This window comes from Sylvia atricapilla, chromosome Z, assembly GCF_009819655.1.
Source record: "Sylvia atricapilla isolate bSylAtr1 chromosome Z, bSylAtr1.pri, whole genome shotgun sequence".
NCBI classification, from domain to species: Eukaryota; Metazoa; Chordata; class Aves; order Passeriformes; family Sylviidae; genus Sylvia; species Sylvia atricapilla.
This window is the reverse complement of record NC_089174.1, coordinates 40,860,009-40,884,162: the sequence shown is the minus strand read 5'-3', so window position 1 is coordinate 40,884,162 and position 24,154 is coordinate 40,860,009. Positions and strand designations below refer to the sequence as shown.

Sequence of the window (24,154 nt, the reverse complement as noted above, 5' to 3'; positions counted from 1 at the left end):
CCATAGCGGTTTTGGTCGATGTGCCCTTCGCCCGCTTCTTTTTGTTTTACCGGGGATTTTTGTGAGGAAGTTTGCAGGCTCATGAGGCTTCTGGGATCAGGACTCGCCTTTCAGAGGGGGCCCAAGTCCTGCTGGCTCCTGGAGATCGTCGAGTGCGGAGGGAAAAGTGTGCGCGGACTCGCCCGGGCCCGGAGGCTGCTCCCGGCAGAGGGTGCCGGAGGTAAGGGACTGTCCCTGTCCTGTCCGCCCCTCGGCGCTGCTCCCCTCCTCTGTGTAGGGTCCCGGGTGACGTTCGGATGCTGGGGAAGGAGGAGGCGGAGGAGGAGGGGAAAGGAGCGCAGCTTCCTCCGCCCCCAGTCGGGGTCGGTCCGCTAGCGGGAGCACAGGGCCGGGGCGGCGGTGCCCGGGACGAGTTTGCGGCAGCGCCACCGGAGCCCTTTCTGCCCGCAGGCGCTGCTCCCTGCGGCTCCCTGCGGGATCTGTGCCGCGGCGGCCGGGCGGGCAGCATGGACCTCTCGGCGGCGGCGGGACGGCGGGGGGCGGCGGGCCGCCTCCTGCTCCTGCTGGCGGCCGCCTCGCTCCTTCGCCTCCGCGCCGCAGGTAAGGAGCGGGACCCCTGGCTGGGGGGGAAGATGCTTCTGCTCTTCGAGTAGGGGTGTGTGGGGAGAATGAGGTAGGGAAAGCTGCTCTTGTTCCTAGGAGAATTGCACGTATCCATTTGGGACCGACGGAGCCGCAAGCATCCCCAGGTGGTGATTCATGTTCGCTACTTTTCTACTTTTTCTTTCTTAGTTTTTTCTTTTATTTTATTTTTCCTCTATCTTTCCCCCCCCCCTTTTTTTTTTTTCTCCTATTTTTTTTTTCTCGCCTTCTTTGCGCCATCCTTTTTTTTTTTTTTTTTTTTTTTTTTTTCCCCTCGGTTCTTCTTGGCACAATGGAAACCTGAGGTTGTGTTCTTTACGAGGGGGCGGGGGTTGGCAGGAGGCGAGGGTAGCTCAAACTTTTACCCTGGTCGCATCCCTGCGTCTCTGCCCTACTCGAGTGGCGGGCGCTTCGTGCCTCTTTTCGGCCGGTTCAGCGCTCCGAGGCTGGTTGGTAGCCCCTGAGGTGGGGGGCGGGGTGGGGGGGGGGGGAGGGTGGAGGGAGAAAGAAGGAGAAAACAAAGGAAAAGTTCGGGGTTTTGCTATAGCCGAGGGTGGATAGCAGTGAGTGGAGCTTCCTCCTTCACTGCCCGCCCTCCAGCCCTTTCCTCGGAATGGTTATAATAATGTGTTATTATTTGGGACTTTGAGTGTTGCCAGAATCTCAGCGGGAACCAGGAGGGGATTAGAGCTGAGTGGGCGAGGGGGCAGTAGCCATGCTTGCAGCTCATGGAGGCTCGGCGGGGTTTCTTTCTGTATGTTTTTGAGCTTTAGAGGGTCCCATTTTCTCTGTGTACCTGGCCGACCCTCAGGGACTGAGAAGGTCAGACTCTGAGCTCAGGAAACACTAGGACGCGCGGTTCAGTGATCTACGCGATTGTATTTAGGGCTGAATAAACTGTCCCTATTAGGATCTGACCTTGCGCCGTGGCAGCAGAGGTGCGGCTGCTGAATAGATGCCAGTTTGTCCGGCATCTCTGAGGGTAGCGCCGTGATTTAGAGAGACCTTAAGGGAACGTGTGGGGTTGGAGAGCCACGATGGTGTACGACACAGTTCCTGTGAAAGAAGCCGCGTAAATTTTTTTTTTCCTCCTTCACTCGCGCCTAAGTTTTGTGGTGCTTTCAGAGCAGGAAAGGGGAGGCCTAACGTTTTCGTTTTCTCTGGGATGTGAAATGCACCGTCGAGGTAGGAGCTGCCGGATCCAGCTCTTTGATCTTTCATGAAGCCATTCTCTGGAAAATTGCCCTCTCCCCCTCTGCAGCAGGTAAACCTTACTGGCAAAGTCTTTCTCGGGAGTCTTTGCCCAGGGACTGAGGGAGCAGATGACAAGGCTGCACCATTTCCATGCTAGGTTTGTTACTCTTCCCATTCTGTCCTCACCGGGCAGCGCGGGAGCTCGGCGGGTCAGCAGTGCCTTCCTCCCCCGCCTTTCCTGGCTTTAACTTAATTGCACCGACGTGCTGGAGGAGACCGATGATGTCTTTAAGGAAAAACAGTGATGCTGCAGATTAGAGGGGACTTGTTAATCAATTGCATGTTTGAAAGAGCTTTTCTTCCCTTTGTTGCTTTCGCTAATCCATTTAGCTCTCCCCAGGAGGTGACAGATGCTTATATTTCCTGTTATTCAGCTCCGGGGTCCGAGGTCTTGCCATTTGTTGCCTTGCCATGAAGGGAGAGGGTCAGCAGAAAGCTAGAGGTCTGGGAGCTTTCCGGGGCGAGAGCAGGAGGCGGGCATGTTTCAGCTCGCGGATTTGGGGTCAGTTCCCGTAGCGTTTATTTTTCCTAGAGCCTTTATTGCTCCCTTTGAAGAGGCTGCCCCGCTGCTTTGCCCCTCCTGCGGGGTCCCGGGCTCCAGGGATCCCCCGGGGCCGCAGGGAGGATGGCGGTCGTCCTCTGACGCCTGTGAGAGAACATGCCAGATTGTCTGTCCCCGTCCCCGCTTTATTCTCTTTACCCCGAGCAGCTCGATCTGTTTTTCGAATGCAGCGGGAGGGAGGTGTGCGCAAGTGTCCCATGAACTTCTTTCTTTTCTTCCTTCTTTCGTTTTCTTGCCCCCCGCCGCTGCTCGAGAACACCGACGCCGGTGCATCTGCCACGGCCTGACTCTCTCCGCAGAGCCTCCCCACGGCTTCCCGGAGGGTGGAGGGCTGCGGGCTCCCGGGAACCTCAGGCCGGGCGCGGAGCTGCCCACGGTGGAGCGCCTGGCGTTGGGAAAACGGTCCGGAAAGGCGCTGGGAGTGTGGCAGCGCACCTCTCTGTCTTCTTTAGTGGGCAATGTTCTGCCCTGTCCGCTTGTATATGCTCTCAGGAGACATGTCAAGTTTCAACCTTCTCGGAGGCAGTATAAAATCATAAATTACCATTAAAACTGTATTTCCTTTTTTTTTTTTTTTTTTTTTTTTTTTTTTTTTTTTTTTTTTTTTGAATTCTATCCATAAACAGGCTTGTGATAATCATCTCAACTACCTGTAGAAAGGTAGAAAGTGTGGATTCACTCTACTTCGATAGGCATGAAGTTTGAGACTCCATTTTCTTCTCTGAATAAGCAGCACAATGGTTGAGAGCCCAAAATCACAGCAATAAATTCTTGTGTACTTCTATTGTTGAGGGGTATTCTTCTGTTCAATTAGATTTGCTTAATGGTAAACAGAGTATTTGTTAATCTACATTTCATTTAAAGGTTTACTTTTGAAAATGTTATTTCAGCCTTTTCAGTGTTCACTTTTAGAGTATGCCCAGGTGAGAGGCAATGTTGAGAATGGTGATGAAAAATGGACTCTGCTTTTGCCCCCTTGCCATTAAATAGGAAAGAACATTTAATCAACTGGAAGTTAATGATCATGTGACTTGATAAATATGCAGAATGCAGTGTTTAAAAAAAAACCCAACCAAAATTCTGTCAACAGAATGTCTAGGAATGAAAACATAATGGTAAGTCATACGTATGATTTTCAAAGCTCTGAAGTTTGTAAACTTCTGCCTAACTCCATCTAATTTCTGAATACAATGTTTGTGGAGAAACCAGTACAAGTATGGATTACTTCTGAATGCCTTTAAATGCCAAACTACAGCAAGTTGTATCTTGTAAGTCATGTAAGATTTAGCTATAGCTCCATCCTGACTTTAATAAAAAAGATTCAGCTCTGGAAATTGTACAGAGGTATATCTGATAAAAGTCAGTACGTCTTTGAGTACAAGGAATTTCCTGATAGCTTTTAATAAATCACAGTGACCACATTAACTATTTTTATGTCAAATCTTAATCAAACCTTTCTAGCATTAATTAAGTTGTTATTTTAGTGATGAAGTTTATCTTTGTGTTGAGAGTTGGCACTGAATTTTTTTTCCCTTTGAGTGTCTCAATTAAATTAAGAATTTGTAGTGGAATTGCACTTTTCCCCTTAATCTCTTTGTTGCTGTAAACAGCACAGAAGTGCAAGATGCTGGAAGAAAAGTAGGAGATGAGAGACAAGGCAAATTAATCCTGTTTAGTGAATTTTCAGTTGTTTGCAGAAAAGATGATCTTTTTTCTAAACTCACTGTACTTTCTCTAAGGTGTGAATAGCTTTCAGGCATTGGCATGGAAATATGTTTCACCACTAATTGGGAAACTGACAATCTTAGTCCACTAACCAATGAGAAGGAAGAGTAAAAGACAAGAAATACTGAGTTTTGTTTGATAGCTGCGAGAATCTTCTGTGTAGAAGACTTGTGGGGTCCTTTTCATGGCTTATTTTCAGAGTCTTAAATTCACATTTTAGATTCAACAAAAATGTCTTTTAGAAGTACTCAGCATCTCAAGCTTTTAATCATACTTCTGACTGAGAGAATTTATTTTAAAGGTATCTTTGTATTTATTTTTTAACATTGCAGACAAAAAAATATTAAGGGAACTTTCATTTTATAAAAAAAATAATAATTCTTTCTATAGATGTTCTCTGTTGGCCTTGTGTGGTTGCTCAGAAGGAAGAAATGCTACTTACAGTATTCCATCTAATTTATAGCATCTGTCACTATGTTCTCTGTGCAAAGAATGGTTTGCTATTTAAGTTTGTTTATTCATTGTGAGGCTGTTGCTTTATAAAGGAAGTTGTCATTAGGCTCAGCATGTCTGGAAAGCATGCAAGCACTCAAGTCTTCTAATCCAGTGACTACAAAGTAGTTAGCGCTTCAAAGAAAAGGAACGACAGGATTTTGTTGCACTGAAAAAAGATGCATTGTTTGTTAATCCTGCTTTTAGTTGTTAGTCCACTAAAGACTCCTGCAGCATTGCTAGTAATCATTTGAGACAAACATGGATTTTACTCAAATTATTGTCTTTTCTCTTGGTTTCGACTAAATGTAAGTAGTGAAATGTCCCTTACCAGCTTTTTGCACTTACTTTTTCTGGGCTTTTGCCATACACCAATATTCACTTGCAGCATCCTGCTACATAGTTTTGTTGATCTTTTCCATAGATTTGTCTTACAAACAAGCTTTTTCTATTGACATCTGTTTGTCTTCCTTGGCCAGCTTGGGAAAGGACTTCCTCTTCCAACTGATGCCAGCTGGTGATCTTTTTAAAACTAAAAATGGCTGTACATGACTTTCCAGGCCATAAACTGTACTTTTTGAAAAGTCAAAAGGTGATCTCTGAGGTAAAAGTTGTGACTTTGTCTTTTAGATGGCAGTGGGCAAAAGCTTTCATTTAAGGATGCAAACAAATCTTCATTGTAGTATCAGTGAGAGCAAGAAATCACAATAGAAATACATTTCACTAAGTAGTGTACTATTACCAGCATAAGTAAATTAATTCAGTCAGTGTTGAAGACCCTGTGTGAGCATTCTAGAGGCACTTCGATCTTTCTCAGCTGGTGTTAAATCACTTTTTGTGTATCTCCTTGTGCCATTGTGCACATGCGTCAACAGTAGTGTGTGCCGCTTCACGAAGCACAGGGAGCATACCCCTGTGTGCTGATTGAATCGGTCTTCATGTGTATTGCTGCCTTCTGGTCTTGCTAGAACATGTGTCTGTCTTTGATGGTGAAGAATTGTGATATAGTAGAGGGAGAGGAAGGGTACCACAGTATTACTGGTTCTGTAAGAGGGTATTTAAAGAGTCAGCGTGCCTGTCCCTCTGAGTCCAGAGCAGAGTTTGCTGTCATCTCATAAAGAGAAGGCTGTGTGGTTGGTGAGGGCGTAGTTTCACATACAGCTGAAGCTCTTGGGTTATTTAGTTAAATCAGAAAGCTGGCTCCACTGGAAAGTAGCCATAGAGAAAAAAGTGGAAGAATACAAAGAATTAGCACAAGAGATAAGGCATTTTTTTCTTCCACTGTAATAATTCTTGTTGAAGCAACAGAAGGGTGTCTCGTCTGGGTACACCTTGCAGAAACAGCAAAGTGAAATTAATGGCAAACTCCTGAGGGTCACAGTTTTCCAGAGTATGGTTTTAAAGTCTGAGTAGCTGAATCAGGAAACTAGATTGGATCCCTAATTTGCCATTTTTTTTTTCCCTGAGCAATCTGTCAATATCACATGGGAGACACATCTAATGTACCTTTTGGATTTGAAATTTCTGTTCAGATATTATTTTAAGACAGCAACAAATATAATCAGTATTCTTTTTTGACCAAAAAGCACCATGTGTATATTGTCATACCTATAAAACCTCCACTAAACTTAGATTTCTGTCTTGTATTTCCTTTTTTTGGACTTCTTTTATATGAATGGCATAAACATTTAATTCTTCAACTCCAGGTTACTTGTCTTCATCTTTTGCCACTTGTCTTCATCAGAACTGCTCTAGGGTGTTCATTAAACAGTTCATCTAGTAAGTATGTTTTCAAGGTGAAGTAGTTTCTATAAATTATCTTCCTTGTGTTTCACAGTTTAACACCTTAACATTATTTTTTTTCCCCCATGGTATGGTCTATATAAGAAGAATGACTTGGCTGGTAGTATAAAGAAGAGGTAAATTCTGTAAGAGTTCAAAAATTCTGAAGGCTTATTTTTCAAAACAATCTACTCAACTGTCTAATTGAATCATACATGAAAATATCAATGGGTTAGTTCTTTACCAGAGCAATAACACAGTCACATACTCAATTATTGTGTAGCTAAAGAACAGATAATGTACCACAAAAGAAGGAAAAAAAATATTAGTGTCCTTAAGCATAAAAATTATGGTTTGAAAATAATAAACTTGATTTCCACTAGTCAGAAACACTCTCCTAAGTCAAATAAATAAATAAACAAGAATTATTGTATATAACTCTAAAGGAGGGATCACAGAGCTCTACGAAAGGCAGACTAATAAGAGTGGCAGGCTGCTGCAAAAATGGAGGAGATTGCTTTCTTCCATGCCTGCAACACAATAAATGAATGTCATATCTCTTAACTTGGTTGTAAAAGAGACAATTTTTTTTTTTTTAAAGAACAAACTTCAGGGGCAGAGGTAAACAGCCCAGGGAAATCCTAGGAGCAGATTAACTCAACGTACACTCACCTCAGGTGTTGGAGCCATGTTTCACAGGAAAATTTTAACATTGCTCCTTTTTATTTGAAAGTCATTAATCTTTCACTTCTGAGGCCCTTAACAAGCTGTAATTGTTGAACTTTTTCTTCTGCACATGGCAAGGCATCATTAAGAGAAGATACATCCTTCCTGCGTCTCAGCTCTTCATATATATACATGTAAAGAAATAAAAACTAAAGAAATAATAATCTGAAACTGGTACAGTGAGAGTGTATGATAAAACATATGAGAGTGGTATGATAAAACTGTAATTGTCTGTGGTACAGCCAGTGCTGGCAGAGGGGGTTGCACATTGAAGGACAGGAGGTCCGAGATGCAGCAGTGCCGCCTCAGATTGGATGAAGATGTTGTGGGACCTTGTTGTTTGTCCTCCTTCCCTTTGGAAGCAGAACAAAGGTCTGATTGTGTAAGAATAAGATGTCTCTGGAGGAGAAAAGCCAAGAAGGATTGTTCTAGAAGCATTAATTCAATTTGTTTGGATTTGCATAAGAAAGTACTTATATAAATTACAAAACTGTTGTTGACTAGAGCAAGGTCTGAAAATGAGAAAATGGGAAAAAAAAGAAAAATGGTTTTACTTGCCAGTCTTGGACTACAGCAGCTAAGGAACTTTAAAGTAGGTTCCGTCAATCTCTTGTATGAACCAATAAAAAATAAAACTGCTTGAAAGCTTAAGATACCGCCACAGGTATAAAATTTTCTGTGTCATCCATCATCTTAAAGTTTAGGAAGAAGTTACAGTGTATAAAGAGAATGCTGAGATTTTTTTTTATGCTTAAAATGAGAGAGCATGTGCTCTGGAAGATAAGTTAATAAATAGTTTTGCTGTACTTGTTCCTAGTTTGGAAAAGCGACACAGCAGAACTGTGTTATAGAAAAAGCCCAGTAATAACACTAGAGCTAGTAACGTTGCAGCAGTGTATCTGGATATAATAAAATTTATCCCTTCTTAAAAATCCCAAAGTATAAATAGGCAAGTGAAGGCTGCAGACAGTGAACTCAAATAAAATATCATATGTACTCTTTTATTTCAGGCTGTAATAATTCTGTTCTGATTCTAAATATGTGTCAATTTCCACATTTTACTGACAAACTGGAGGCACATTTGTTTAATAAAATGCCCTCTTGACATGTGCTGCCCTGATGTATATTTGTCAAGTAATACAAAACTATAGAAACTGCATATCAGAGAGCTGGCTGGACAAATATTAACCCTTCAGGATCCAATCCAGTTCTGGGCCGGCTCCCTGAATTGGCTTCCCTCCAGTCCCATGGATCCACCAGCATTGTTGTGGGGAAGAGGCAGTAGATGGCTGGGGGGGTGAGCACGTGGCAGCCCTGACAGAGCACCATAAATTGCCATAGAACTTTATTCTTGGAGACAGAAAATTGAATATGTAAAAGTACCAACATAGTTGTGTGAGCTAGAAATTTTAGAGACAATTCCACAATATTATTGTAATTGATGGCTATGTGAGATTTGGATTGTGCAAAGTGAAGCTGAACCCGTGCAGTTTAATAAGAAAATTCTCACTCACCTTGAAAGGCTAGTCTGCAAACAGGTGTTTGATTAGTTGTCAGATTCACACCACAAACTGTGTTAGCCATTTGGCTTTGTGTTAGAATTCTTGAATCTTCTGCAGTTATTGCTTTAGCTGCATTTTAGGAGTCCACTGGATTTTTCATTGCATTATAGATGAGAATAGATGATCTTTGAAATAAAAGGTTTTAATAAAACAATGGAGGGGTTTTTTTTCAGTTGAATAAACAAGGAAATGGACAGAATCCCACTTTTGTGAAAATTCTAAAGACCTATCAAAGCTTTCTGAATATTCTGTAAGTTGAAAATACCAAGAATCTTGTAGCATCTATCTGTAATTATTCCTTTAAATCTTACAACTTCCTGTGCAGAAATATAGATCATGCTTCTTTTAAGCAGATGTGAAACATTTTTTTTCAGCAAGTTGAGAATAAAAAAGGGGAAGAAGAGTCTGTGGCAGAGAAACCAGAGAATTGCATTCATATAAGAATTTCCTTTACTGGGGAGTGGGAAATTAAAATAATTTATGATAACCTAGGAACTTGGTAGTTGGATTGAGCTTAAACATTAAAAATGTTTTAAAAATTGTAGTTATAGTGGTGGTTAATCACAACTCCTTTCATGGTAGACCAGAATACCTTACGAAGGGAAAAGTGGTAGTATGTAGATAAATTGCAAGCTTGAATAGGATCTGAACCAAGCCTACATGAGAAAAACATATCTGCTGTTGTTTCAATTTTAAAAATAACTGTGCTTCATAGCTCTGCCTGGAAACAATTTAATACAACAAATTGTTTTTTAGAAAGTATTTCCAGCCAGACCAGAAACAGTATTTAATAAATACCTTGAAAGGGTGAGTCTGTTCGGTTTTGCAGACTTGGTGAATTTGGATGTTTATATCTGAAATTACAGATAGTAATTCAACATGCTTTCTTAAAGCTGATCTCACATTTATCTTTTTTCCTCTGGATCAGTGTAGAAATACGATTCAGAAATCTGTTCTCTAACAGAGGTAATAATGAAACTGTTACAAAGTTTAGTCGTTTTGATGATACTGTCGTTTTCAAAGCAACAGAAAAAACCCAGCTGTGGTTTTTTGAAATTTTATGTCTAGGGAGCTTTTGGATAATTTTGCTTTGAAGAAAAATATGCCTATTCCTGCTAGTGTTTTATTTAAGAACATATCACATGTAGAAAATGTATTGAAGAGAATCATGGTAGTCAAAGACAAGGGCATGCAGAATTAGGAAAGACAGGTTTTAGAAGTTACACTGGTCTGTAATCCAAAGGCAAAATTTAAAGTCAGGAGCAGCTTTGATTCTGGAACTTGAGGATGATGTGTTTATGCAAGAAAGGACTGCAAAAACAAAGATGTTGATTTATAGCATATTTTCAGAATTACAAAGCCTGGAAAACATTATCTCACATTTACTGAACACTTACTATGTCCGCAGAGGTAATTATTAGAAAGTCTTAGTTCAGTGTGAAACTGAATGCAGGTTTCTTCCTGCAGACAAGGCCTTAATGATCAGTGAAATACTTGTAATGTCATCTTTACTTGTACTAAATCAGTTTGGCATGTGATTTAACATTTCTAGAAATGGAGAAAAATGAAACCTCAATACTGTGGCATTGTAGAAATTTTTCAAATGCCTTTACCTCCGTTATGTTTTCTAGGAAAATCAAGGTCTCCTGTAACCACAGTATGAGTGGGGGGAAAAGTATCTATCTAAAAGGACTTTGAGAGGTTGTATTATTTCTTCTTCAAGACAGAATCCATTTTAGCTGGCATAGCCTGTTCTTCAGAGGTGACAAGAGCAGAGATCCAATGACTTCCACAGGCAGGCATGCAGGTTTACTGATTATTTATACTTGTTTGCAATCCAAGTGCATTACTTCATGTTATTTAAGTGGGAAACTTTCTGCCTGTCTTCACTCTGTTGTCTGTCTTTATTCCTACCCTCTCCATACCATTTTTTGATGGTGTTTGATTCCTTCCATTTACTAAGACCACAATGTTTGCAGCACCTAGTAGCTTGGTGTTGCCTGTGGAGTTCAGTAAGGCAGATATCCATAGCACTGAAACCTGTGAAGGTCCATTGTTTCAGTTAACCACTGACACTTAACTCTAATCGTTTTCTAAGGAGTTGTCATTTGCCTCTATATAAAATTTCATGTTTCACCTATGAGAACGTCATAGGGAAGAACTCCCTCCCGACTAGCACCTTCAGGCTATCATTCCATAGAAGATAGTAGATGTCATGTTAGGGTCCTCAGGAGCTAAACTACCATCAGCAGAAAGTCTTGTAACATGTGTGTGTGCCTCTGTGGTTTCTTCTTAAATAACTTGGCTTTCTGTAACTTTCATTTCTATAGTTCTGGTAAGGTACATTTTCATATTGTACTAGCTTCGTCAGTTTGAAAGGCAGAGAGTTCATTCCTGCCTGTTCAGAAACTGATTTTTTTTTTTTCTGAGTTCAGATAAAGCCCATAGGAAACTTTGCAAATTACAGTTTTCTCTCTCTAACTCTTAATATCATGCCTGCATCAATTTCATGGATTAAAATAGTTCCATTTAATCTTACACTGGGTAATGTATTCCTACTTCTTTTACTCTTCAAAGTCCCATGTTGAGTGAATAGTTGCATGCTGCAAGGCCAAGGCAATTAACTAATTTACTCTAGCTTTGGAAACATATGATATAACTTAATTTCTAAGTGTTAATATTTACGTGATATAAGTTATAGATTTAAAATTGTAGAACTGATGTAAGAATAAATAGGTGTAGTTGTCATTGTCTCTACAAGGTTTGCCTCATTTCCTCACCATCATTCCATCTTCTTCCTTCATCTTATTTTAATGTTCATTGATTTAATTTTTTTCTCTATAGCATATTTCTTCTGCCTTTTGGGTGTTTTGTTGTTTGTTTTCTTTCTGACCAGTTCTTTGCCCATTAAATAGCACTTTAGATCTTAGGGATTCAGAGACATGCTATGGTTGCTTACTAATCATAGAAAGTATTCAGTGATCCACAGTGGCTGTTCCTAGCTTTCTGGAAAAAAAATGTTCCTGGACAGCAGGTAGGAAATATTACTCCAGAGAGATAATTTTCGGTGACTGAGCAATTAACATGCTCCTTTGTAACTCAGGTTGCTTGAGAAAGCTGCTGGTATCAACACCTGTACTTATATCAACATGAAATAGAAGACTAAAGCCGGTGAAGAGTGGTATGGGAAGAGGCTGCATGGACATGTCTGAGCAGAGCATCTGGATTGTGATTCAGTTTATGAGGAAAATAAATATCTGTGGGGTGCAGAAATGAGGTTAGGGTTGTAAGAATGTGTGACAGCAAGTTTCAGGGAGTATAATGTGCTTGTGAGTGTGAAGTGGCAGAGAATTGGAAACTTCAGCTGCTGCAGCACCACAATGGCTGCAGTGGTGTCTTTGGGAAAGTCCTACATTACACTGTGGTTACTTTTTTCCTCTTCAGGATGTACAGTGCAACAATGTCTTCACCCTGCTGGTATAGCGTGCTTTACTTAGGAAAAAGAAGGGAGGTGAAACTGGGTCTGCTGTGATGGCCAGACCATATTTGAAATACCATGTTGAATTTGAAGCACTCAAAGTGAATAGAGGTGTGAAGGAAGTTTTTATCATCTACAGGTTCTGACCCTTCAGGAACCTTAATAGTGTAGAAAAAAACCAATGGACTCTGCTTGTTTAGGAAAAAACCCATGCTTTGTTTCTCTGCATGTCAAAATTGTAGTTGTGAAATAGTGAAAATCATTACATCCTTTACTGTTGTACATGTCTAATGTATGAAAACTGTTCATGGTTTTTGCTCCCCTCTTTACTGTTTTTCCTAGTGTGGGGATTAGTTTTCCCCTCATGTTTTTAATTGTTTTTTCTCCTCCTTCTTTCCTTTCTTCCTCACCTCCTCCTTTCTTTTATCCCCTTTCTTTTCTTTTACCTTTTTGCCTTTCTTTTCCTCCTTTCCTTTCTTTTCATCCTTTCCTTTCTTTCTCCCCTTTCCTTCCCCCACCCTTTTTTTTTCCCTTCTTTTTTTTTTTTTTTCTTTCTTTCTCCCTTTGAACTGATGAAACCACTCTCTTTGGTAATTCTGAGTCAGTTGCAGTCTTAGGCTTTTCTGTGCAGAGACTGCCAAGTTTTTACAAAATATGTGGTGGTTTAGGGATTTAGATATATATTCAAAAGGGACATGATCTGAGACCTCCAAATGTCTTTAATTTAAAACCATAATTTGGAAAGGATCTTTCTTGAGTCCCAAGAGAAAAAGGCCAGTACTTTCATTTATACGATTAGTCATCATTCTCTTCACCATTATGGTTGTCCTCCCTCCTGAAAAGGCTACAGTTTGTTTTGCTGCCTTAACAAAAATAAGTTCAGTTGATTTAATGTTCTGTTTCATGATGAAGTGTCCTACTAGGTCATAGTTTAGCTGTTAATAAGATATTTATGAAGTGGTAAGAATTCTCTGCTCTGCGGTGACTTTAGTCTCTAGCGTGGGGCAAAATGCTATTTAACTAGCAAATAAAGCAGTTCAACTTCAAATTGTGTCAAGGTTGACTGCAACAATTTTAATCTTTTCGTAACCCCCTAAATATGTAGAGTGTCTGGAACTGCTCAAAACTTCAGTAATTTGACTTCTGCTGTAGAAAAAGCATTTCATATAAATTAATATTGTAAGTAGCTATCCAAGGAAGGGATTTTTTTTTGATTCAGAAACCATGTTAATACGTTTATAGTATGTGGAGACTGTAAAACACAGCTAAAGACTGAGAACATATTCCTGAGCTGACTTTTTTGGTGCCCAAGACTTGTTTTACTGGCTTATCAAATACTGTGCTAAATTCTTGTAAGTATTTGAAACTGGTATTTATGATACCTGCTTGGGATTGTTTTGTCTGCCATGTAGCAGTGTTATCAGCAGCTATTTCCCTGATTTCTGTGTAGTTATTGGTGTTTAACATGATTACAGCCATAGTGGTAAAGGCATAGGAAGAAGTATTTGTGTTCTATGTGTTTCCCAGACATGCAGTGTCAATACGGTCTTTTAAAAAGAAATTCTACATGAACCACTGTTTCACCATAAAAAGTTTTGAAAGCAACATTGGCATTTCATTTATGTCTGTTGAACAGCAGTCGTTTGTTTCTGTGTCTCATGTTTACTAAAAAAAATTGTATGTGAGGGAGCACTTCTCTCCTCAGTTATGTATCAGCAGACTTTATGTCAGGCATGATTTGTGATGTAATTTTCCAGTAAATATAGACTAGCATTTAAACGATAAGTGAATAATTAGTGACTTACATCACTAATTCATTGGTCATGTTTCATTAGCTCTAGAGTGCCATCCCAACTCTCTGGAAATAGTTCTGATTTGATTCTCTAAGACTAATTAATTTTCCTTGTATCTGACTTATGTGAACAGCCATGGAGTCCCTGTTTCTGGCTTCATGTAGACAGGCAGACCTTTGTAGAGTGTAGTGTAGAATAGAATAGTTGCTTTAGTCCCCTTTCTTATTTATGTTTTCATTTGTATAATTATACATCTGAATGAAAATAAGTCTTCATGAGGATTTGATTTCCTGACTAATGTGTGTTTTTGCATTAAGATGGTTTACACTGTAAAAAAACCCCTTGCACTGTAAGGTTTTGTTGAACTGGACAACGAGTGAACCTGAACCATGTAAAGACAAACTTGACTATGTCTTCATGAGACTGCTCAGTTAAGGAAAAAAGTGAATCATGACTTGTTCATACCTAAGATCCCACAAAATTGCTTGTGCAAAAATCAATAGACTCTTCTACTATTTCTCCCCCAAGCAGCTGTCTACTGGGATGAACTTTAAAACATCTGGTTTCATGAGCATATTTTCCACTTCATTTTACTTCTAAAATAGTTATTATCCAAAAGAATTGAAGACATTTATTTGTCTCTCATGTAGTGGCATTATAAGTTGCATTCTGGAAGCAGTCTCTACCTTTTGTGTAAGATAAGCAATTAAAATTTATTAGTTAAGGTAGCATTTATAACTCTTTGATAAAGGTAATGATGAGTTTTTAACTCTGTAAGAAATCATATTCTCTTGTGAACATAAAGTGTTAATTTTTTTTTACCTGAATAAAAGATTTAAAAAAATAAAAGGTCTGATCTAAATTATCAAAGTATATCTTTATGAACTTTGAACTGGAAAACTTGCCAGATATGCATTTTTGTGTTACTTCTGCATCCATTAGTGTTCAGCATCCAAAATGGAACAGGGATCTCATTTCACTGACACAGTCATAACTGTTGGTGGTATCTTGTTCTGTAGAATCAGTGACACATTCTGAAACTCCTTCTGCCAAGGCAAACAAAATAATGAAGGCTATTGAATTTTAAAATTTTATGAGAAAGTGAGATAGTCTTGTTTATGAGAAAAATGGGGCAGAAGGAAGGGGTGTGAAGTGTGCTGAGAGCAAAGAAGTTTTAGTGTAAGCAGGAGTTTCTGTACAGTGCATCCATGCACACGTGTCACCAGACTGATTGTGATGGTGCATTTACTTAATATGATGTTTAATGGAGACCTTGGCAAAAGTCTGTGAAGAGAAAATGAAAGATAAAAATGCTAAAATAGAAGCTATTTATCAGAGAATTCCTGTTGTTCATTTGGATTCAAATAGTCAAGTAACTAGCTTGCTTACATTTTTATCCAATGAAATATAAAATTTAAGCTCTTACTGCATTTACATATCCTGGTATATATGTACCCTACTGCATTTAAATAACTTTGACTAATTTCTGTGGTTCATTCTTAATGATTAGTTGTTAAAAAGAAGAAACAGAAAACAGCTTAAATGGCAAATACTTAACAGCATTTTATGAACAAGCAGTGCGGTGAACAAGTTATTATCAACCAGAACTGTAAAGAGACATAAAAAAATCTATTTTTTAAACAGAAAATATAGAAGAAAATTAGGCATTTCATAACCAGATGGAAACCAACAGCCATTCTAAAGTGACTGAATTTCACATTATCTCTATAATGGGTTTATTAGAAGATAGGAAAATGTGTGTGAACAGTTGAACAATTGACTTGTGAAATCATTGTGACTTACATTTTTAGTGTATCTTTAGAGAAAATTAGTATTTTTCTAATTTATATCAGTGAATAGAAAGTTCCTGTGAGAGTTCCTTAAAATAATTTGAGGAGTGGGAAAAAAAAACCAAATTTCACAAGACATTTTGTTTTAATGGCAATTCCAGCTTCTTTCTTCACAAAGATACAGTTAAAATACTTTCTCTACTAGATTTCCATTAGTAATTATTCTATTTGCCATCATTCACTCAAGTAGCAAGCTTTTAAAACCTTTTTGTGAAGGACAGGCTTTCAGGCTTTGGAAGACACCAAAATTTTTGTAGGCACAGAAGAAGTGATTGGGTATGAAGGAAGAAATTGAGTAGTGGAGAGTTTTTTGGGGACCAGAAAATGTCATCCAGACACAGCTGCTTTAGAAAGAGCTTGCTTGCAATGGTGCTGTGTATGGGTTTTTTGGTTTGTTCATAGTTGTGGGTTTGTTTTTTTTTTTTTTTTTTTGGTATGTGTGTGATATTTTGGGGGGCTTTTTTGTTTTGTTTTGTTTTGTTTTGTTGTTGTTGTTGTTGTTGTTGTTGTGGGGGCTTTTTGTTTGTGTGATTCCACCCACACCACCACCCCCCACACACCCCCCACACCCCCACCCCGGTTTTATTTTGCAGGACAAACTGCACATTTTTAATGTTAGTGGTGGAACAGTTCATTTTCTCGAAGTGAATTTTAAGATACTGCTGACCACAGAAGTACCAAACATTGCCAGGGCATTTTGTTTCCAGTTACTTTTTTTCTCCTCATTCTTTATTCTTTTTTATATGATTGTAGAATGCAAAGGCTGATGCTGCCTACAAGGTAATACTACAAAAAGTGTAATACCCATCTTCAGGTTTACAAAATGGTACGATTCTGTTGCAGTCATTGAAGCTACAGTGAGGGTGTTATTAAAGAGTTTAGACTGTCTTAGACTTGACTGATGATGTTTCAATGTCTTGAAGATATTTCAGATTAGAAAGTCTGTGTTCAAGCAAACTGGCCTTCCCTTGAAACATTATAGTTGTAAACATTCCTCTTGAGTCTTACGAAAATACAGGAAATTATTGAGGCTTGCGCTTTTGCACGTCTTGGCAATTGCTTCCTGTTGGATTTCAAGGTGTCTGTTTTATGTTTTCTTTCGTTTTTCCCTTTTTATTTTAGTTAAATGATGGCTGAATTATATTGTTCAGGTTGCTTGATTATAGTTTATAGCCATTCATTATTTGTTTTTTTTGTTTTGTTTTGTTTTGTTTTTTTCCGAATATAAATCAGAAAGGTGGGATATTTTAGACTACTAATAGCCTAGGGATTCTTTATGAAGGCAAACTGGTTAAAATAAAAGAAAGTTTAAAAATTTTGTCTTGTGTGTCTCATTCGTACTATCCTGATAGATATGTTAATAGAGGTGTATATTTTTATGTATGTAGAAGTGTATGTAAATGAAGTGTAGTCTTCTTTAAAGCTTAAAACTTTTCATTTGCCTAAATGTCTTTTTTTCTGGTTTAGTTTAGTAGTGTATTGTCCTATACCTATTGATAGGACTTGATTTTGCTTTTTATCTCACTGGGGCAAGTGTCACTGGAAATTTTACTCATGAATCTGCTTTAATTTACAGCAGTTTGCTTATCTTCAGGTTGATCTCTGTATTTTTACTGAGGGAAGGCATTCTGAGAGTGCTGGGAGCAGTCAAATACACAGCCCAGCCAATGGTTGTTAGTGGGGTTTTTTTTGACAGACTGGATTTGCAGTGTGGACATCCTGATGTTCAGCTGTGATATGGATAATAGAGAAAGGAATAACAGAAAATTTAAATAATTTAAATAATTGAACATTAGTTAGGCTAGACACTGAACAGGAAAATGAAGTGGAAATATGCACCATTTGGGAAAAATTAGGGTTGGAAGGTAACTCAGCTCCTCATGGGATCCAGGCCTCAAAGCAGGGCTAACATTTCTGTGGCTATATAAGTTAAATCACCAAAGAAAAAGCAGATATCACTAAAGCATTTTTAATTTCTCTTGACAGTCCTGCTTTACAGTGTCTTTCATATTTCCTTTTTTTCTGACTCTGCAAGAATCATATGTTGTGTTACAAGGAGTATGAGTCAAATTTCAACATGTAATGCTTGACTGCATGAGGACTGATTGACTGATTTGACAGCCTGAGGTTGCCATCAGCATTTAATTTTTCTCTCTATGCATAATAGAAATGATACTCTGAGTCAGTGGGGAGTGGAGATCTTCATTGTTTAGTGCTTTGAAGATGAGGTTATATAGCTGTAATTACTGATAATACCTGACCTAAGCCCTTTCCTTTAGCAGGCATTGCAGAATTTTGTGATTTCCTTTATTTGCATAGTATACTTTAATTATATTTGAAAAAGAGTTGTGAAAAGTGTTGTCTGGCCTCAAGAATTCTTTTTTGTTTAAACAACTGCTCTTTTTGATTGGCCTTAGCCATCAGAATCTGAACTGTCATATTATTTTCCTAATACAATTTAGGTGAATGCCCCTCCTAGCTCCTCTGTTTCTCTGACAAATAAGAAAATGTTTTCATGTTTATTACTCTACTCCTCAGCCTTTCAGAAGAGTTTTCTTCTCCCGTTTTTCTGTGATCAGCAGACAGTGTCTAAAGTTGTGCAGTTCAGAGTGTAGGAGCAAAAAGGAATAATGACTTCCTTGCATTTAATTAAATGAGTGATGTTGCAACTGTTGTGGAATTTTGCAAATTTGGGAAGCATTTACATTGTATGCAGTGGCCAAATTTGGCCAAAATTTCCTAACTTGGATGTTTGAAATTTCTTGTAAAATTTGCATAACTCCAGAAGTACAGAGTATCTTCAGCTTTCTTCAGAAAAAAAAACACATACTTTTTAAGTTTTAGAAGTATTTTTATGGCTTTTACTCATATCATGACATACCATGTATTGGAAGAATATATTTGGTAGAGGATTGTACTCTGCATAAAAGTCAGTATTCATATTCCCTCATCAGAAAGATGGCTCAGTTCCAGTATACTGTGGTATTCTTTTTTCTTGTGTGTTTACAATGTCATTGTTTTGATATTGATTTTTCAACTATCTGTTGCAGCAAGGCCCTGGATTTTAGCCTTGACTATTCAGGCTCACTTGGAAACCTGTCTTGCTGACTCTTGGCCAGTTAATAGTTCCAAGTGGATGCAATTTAATAACCCTTGTGCTGTTTTGATTTGCCTCCCACACCATCTGGTCTATGTCTTTCCCCTGGTCTTTTTTTTTTTTTTTTTTTTTTTCCCTCTCTTAAAGGATAGTATTTTTTCAATAATTCAAACTTTCAGGCATGTCATCTGAAAGTGTAGCTTGGTCTGAAACTTCCCTGTGCAATGTGTATTCCCAGAAAGAAGGCTTTCTGTATATACAGGAAAAAGAACATGAACAGGAACCTGTGGACAGGTTGGAATGGCAAGAATGTAGTGCACAGTAAGGATGTCTGTTTCTTCACACTGGAATATCGTTTAAACACATTTCAGGAGTTAAATTATTTCATGGCTCCAAGGTCTCCTGGATGGCTCTTGGTATTTCTCTCTAGTGGCCTCCACTTTTAATTATTGGAGAGTGGCAAGAGATGTCTTTGAAATACGAACTTACTAAGCCTTTGCTGAGATGAAAGTTAAATGTTGTGATGAAGCTTGTGATGAAGATGATGTAGTCTACTAACTGAACTTATTTGTACTTGATTTTGTTAAGAGAATTTAGAGTAGTGCTAATTAAGCTTAACTCTGTCTGTCATAATGTTTCAAAAGTACTGGGTGAAAAGTTTGTTTATGTTGTGTGAAGATGTAAATTCTTAACATTTTTTCAATTTTTGCGTGATCATTTGCCTACATAGCCAGGGTGCTTGTCCCTTACCCTTTATGTTTTAAAAAAGTTCCTTTAGCCAGTTTTCAGTTTATTTCTGATTTATGCTTTTTGTTATTCTGATGTCTGTGTTGTGTAGACTGGAAAGACCGAAGAGGGGGTTTTGTTCTGCCCTTTGTTGTGGGTGTTGGCTGGGAATAGCTGCTGGAGGAGCACCAGGGGGCCAAGCAGTGGCACCAGCTGTCTGCACTTCCAAGAGAGAAGAGAGTGCTAAAGGTGTCCATCTCAGATTTGGTTGGGTTTGTGTTGCTGTCTTCACAGCAGTTCCTCAACACCTTCATTTCAAATTGCACCCTTCCTCAAACAGACAACAGGAGTGTCTGGCTCTGGGGTGGGGGTTGCCCACAGCCCTGTGCCCAGCTGCGCAGGCTTGGTCTGTGCCTGCACAGGTGCCTGATTCCCCTGGCAGGGAAAGTGAGCTGGATGGGTCTAGGTGGCCTGAGAGGCACTAACTCCTGCTACCTCAAGGATTTCACTAACCTGTTACCCCTTTTGGCACCTCTTTACATTATCATCAGGTCCATATTTCAGTACTGAGACACAAAATCTTACACTCCCCAGTTTAGCTCCCCTTCTCTCAGAGAAGAAGCTGTATGTTCTGCAGTAAGATGCTCATCAACTCCTTGTCATAGATGCTGATATTTGTGAACTAAATTGTCAAACATTGCTTAATATTGTCTTCTTTCCTAATCCTTGGTGTTGTACATATTTCAGAGTTCTATATGAAGATATATTTCCTTCTTCCAAAGCTGTCCCTGTGATGATGGATGGGTTATCTTGGGGCAGAAAGCCAGTGTATGTATAATCTCCATTTTGCTTAGCAGAATTGGTCTGATGACATTTTCATGCAGTCCCTTCTACTTTTCCCCACCTTCTTCTTCTTCAGGAACCTGATTTTCCTCATCAAAAGTCAGTTTTTAGGTTTGCCAGACTAGCACTATCTCTTCAATCAACTTGTGCAAAATAATGGCTCAGCTTCCAGTTCTGCTTCAGTTAGTTTATCCCAAAACCAGATCTATAGATGCCAAAAACTGCACCTGAGCATGTGCCATTTCTGTAATTTTACTGAGACTTAGTACAAATTATTTTGCCATTAGAATAACTTAAGTATGTTATTTAACCTTTTGTATAATTCACAAGTTTTTGTCCTGTTGTTAAAAATGGGCCAGGAGACCTGCTCCTTTGGAAGGCCTTTATTAGTCAGCTCTTTCAAGGGGGAACTCAAGGGGTCACCTGCGCCGTCGCCGCTCCTATTGCCGTTCTTGCCCTTCTCGCCGTTCTCGTCCGGGCCGCCACTGAGGAGGTGTCAGTCGAATCTGCTGCTCTCTGCAAAGTCGGGAGCTCCGGCCTCGCGGGAATCTTCAGGAACTCAACTGGGCTTGTGTGGTCTAGGGGTGCCACTGTTTCCCAGTCTCCCTGTGGTCATGGTGAGGCGGCAGAAGCAGAATTCAGTCCCTAGGTAGCTGAGGGTCCTCTTGTTGTTGTAGTGTCTCTCTTTTACCTGGATTTGGTGCTGGGTCGCGGCTTTTGGGTCCGTTTGCCGGCAACTGCACATCGGTTTTGGAGCGGTGCACCATGGAAGTCCTTGGATTTTCCTATTAGGCGGGGCCGGCAGTTCGAGGAGCAGGTGGGGAATGGTGACAGCCTAGCCCGACGGAAGGGGAAGGGAACCCGGGGTTTTAGCGGGGGTATACAACTTGGAATAAGGTTTTGAGGGTACAAATTTTGGTACAAACAGCATAACTTTCTTAATAGACAGGGTACAACTGGCATAACATTTTAAACAGCATAACTTTCTTAACAAATGACAGACTTTGTCAAAAATGGGAATTTCTTACATTTTATTCATTTCACTGTTACTGTTACTAAAAAGAACTAATGATTACAGATGTCTGTCTTATACTTTTATCAGTTCTTCTACTTTTATCGATTTATCAGTTGTTATATGTGCTGTCTCTAGTAGATACCATGCCTATATCTAAAAATAAAAAACCAAACCCTACATATGTAAGGGAATTTTTGAAAGTCTGTGCTTATGCATTATTTCTGATCATTTTCTGCGGTACTGAGTGTGATAATTTAAGGTTGGCTGGGAAAAGAACCTTAGTAAATACTCCCCAAAAGAGGTTTTCTAGTCAGTTTGTCATGATAGATTTCAAGAATTAGTCAATCTTTAGGAAAAGGAGTGTTTGGTTTTCATTATAGAGAGAGAGTGAGTTAGGATTTTGCGCCTTTCTTTTTTTTTTTTTTTCCTGGTGATTTTTACACTACTGGTTTTCAGTACAGTGGTTTGATTGACATTTAGTCCATATACATGACATTCTGAAAGAATTTGAGAGATTCTTTTTCCCTAGTTCTGTAAATGTTTCGTTTCTCTCAGCTATGTAGTAAATGTTTAACTTGAAGTATGTGGGAACAGTGTGTCTGTACAAAATAGAATTTCAGGAGAATCTCTGTTCCAGAAAGCTTCATAGTCTCACCTTAATTTTGGCTTCCTATTTCCCATAAATAGAAATAGACCATAGCCTAGTTAACTTTATCTGAATTTTCAGCAGTGCAAATGATTTCGTTGCCTTTTCCTTTTGCTTTGTTGCCTTCAATGGTTGCTTATTGTACATAGCAAAACCATTTCAGGACACCTGTGTTCCTTCTGGTCTCCTGCTGTGCCTCTCAGGGTGCTTTGATTCAACGTCCGGATCAGACTAGACATGCACTGGTCCTGTGTATTTTTTTTTTTTTTCCTTTTGGAAAGGTTCTTGGGCAGGGAGGAAATGAAGATCTACGTTGAATTCTGTGCTCTGCTGACCCGAGCATTTCTGTGCTCACAGCTACAGTGTGTTCTGCAGAGCATTCATTCTTCATGATGCAGAGAGATCAAAATCACACCTCCCTCCTGTGAATTGGGGCTGAGGCATTTACATTGCCACAGTGGGCCACATAAGCATTTCAGGACCCAGCTAAAATAAAGACATACTGGGTAACAATGTGTAACTGTGGCATTATGTTTCCCATCATATGTGTGGATGAAGTTCTTGTAGCAGTGCTGTGAAGGAAAAGGGATGCAAGTGAGCAAAGGAGCCCGTGACATTGTATGCTGATTTTAAAATCAACAGTTTTTCTTGTTCCAATCACTAGAAAAAGTGTGATTGACCATTTATTAATGCTCCATTTTTCACCATCTTCCCCACCCTTATTGTTAGGAAGGGATCAACACCTAACAAATCCTTCACAATGGAGTAACTGTCAGGTTTTTATCACTGTGATAATCAGGTTTCTTTTCTCCTGATGAACTTCTAGCTGCACCCTGTAGTTTCAGTGCAGTGCATTTCACAACAAAGAGATCAAGTTGTCCATCACTATAACAGAGAGACAATTTGAAAGGAAGATTTATTTTGTGAATTCTGAAGAACTTCGTTTGCTGGCGTGTGCAGTACTCTACACAAAACAAAATGTGTTGCTGTGGTGTTTTTGTGGTGAAGGGCTGGTTCTATTCCCCAGAGACAGTCAGGCTCTCCTGTTAGTAGTGCAGGAGATGGAAGAGTGCCCTTCTCTCTTGTTTGACAGGCCATCATTTGAGGCTAGGAGTTCTGCCAGCTAGTGACCTAGTGTATCCAGTTTCTAATTTGGGTGAAACGTTATTGAGAAGATGGTGGTCTGACAACTCTGGCATTTCCTGGGGCTCTCAGATTACTGTGACACCACGTGATTGGTTTTTCAGGCCGTCTCACTTGAGTTGAACCGTTTTTACTACTTGTTCTGCTAGGAGTTTACCTGTGTCCTGCAGACTGAATTGCTTTTTTTTTTTTTTTTTTTTTTTTTTTTTTAATTGTTTCTTACCTGTTATTAGGTGTTTTGTTGAAGTTTTTGAGGACTCAAGAGTCTTTATGTGCAGATGCTTACCTTACATTCTAAAGAGAGCCTTAGAGGAAGACATTTAGCACTGCTTACCTTCTGGGAGCTCAGACTTTTCTTTCACTGTTGTTTGGCTTGAACAGTACGTAGGGTGAGCTAGATGTTTTTGAAGCATAAGATTCATCACCTCTTGGAAGACTGTTAATGAGTTGTATAGGGTCATGAGGGAATGAAATAGGTTTATGTTTATCTAACATTAGGTCTATGTGAATCTAATTGTGTTGGTTGTTTTTTTTTTTTTGTTTTTTGTTTTTCCCAAGGATCACTTGAAAATGGGAAAAAAATATAGGTGGCCATGCAAACTTCAAGTGAGGATGTTTCATGTTATTCCTCTGGGTTCTTCTCTGGGTTTACCTAAACCTTCAGATGATGAGCATCACCCTCTCTTCAAAATGTGCTACAAAATAAGGAAAAAGCTTGTCAAAAATCTGGAAGCAAAGTTTTGTTTTTAAGAGAGGTGTTTGGAATTGGTAGTGATTGATGTTGACTGCCAGTCTGAGGCTAGACTCTCTTCCTGGAT

At 39.3% G+C, this 24,154-nt stretch overlaps 1 protein-coding gene across 1 annotated transcript in view; it reads left to right on the top strand.

The window, feature by feature from the left end:
• Positions 1 to 389: 389 nt before the first annotated feature.
• ROR2 (receptor tyrosine kinase like orphan receptor 2) overlaps positions 390 to 24,154 on the top strand; it is a 145,399-nt gene continuing 121,634 nt past the window's right edge. Inside the window, exon 1 of the mRNA XM_066339746.1 lies at positions 390 to 600. Coding sequence (XP_066195843.1) covers positions 507 to 600 — 94 coding nt within the window. The 5' untranslated portion in view covers positions 390 to 506. The remainder of the gene's footprint in view (positions 601 to 24,154) is intronic.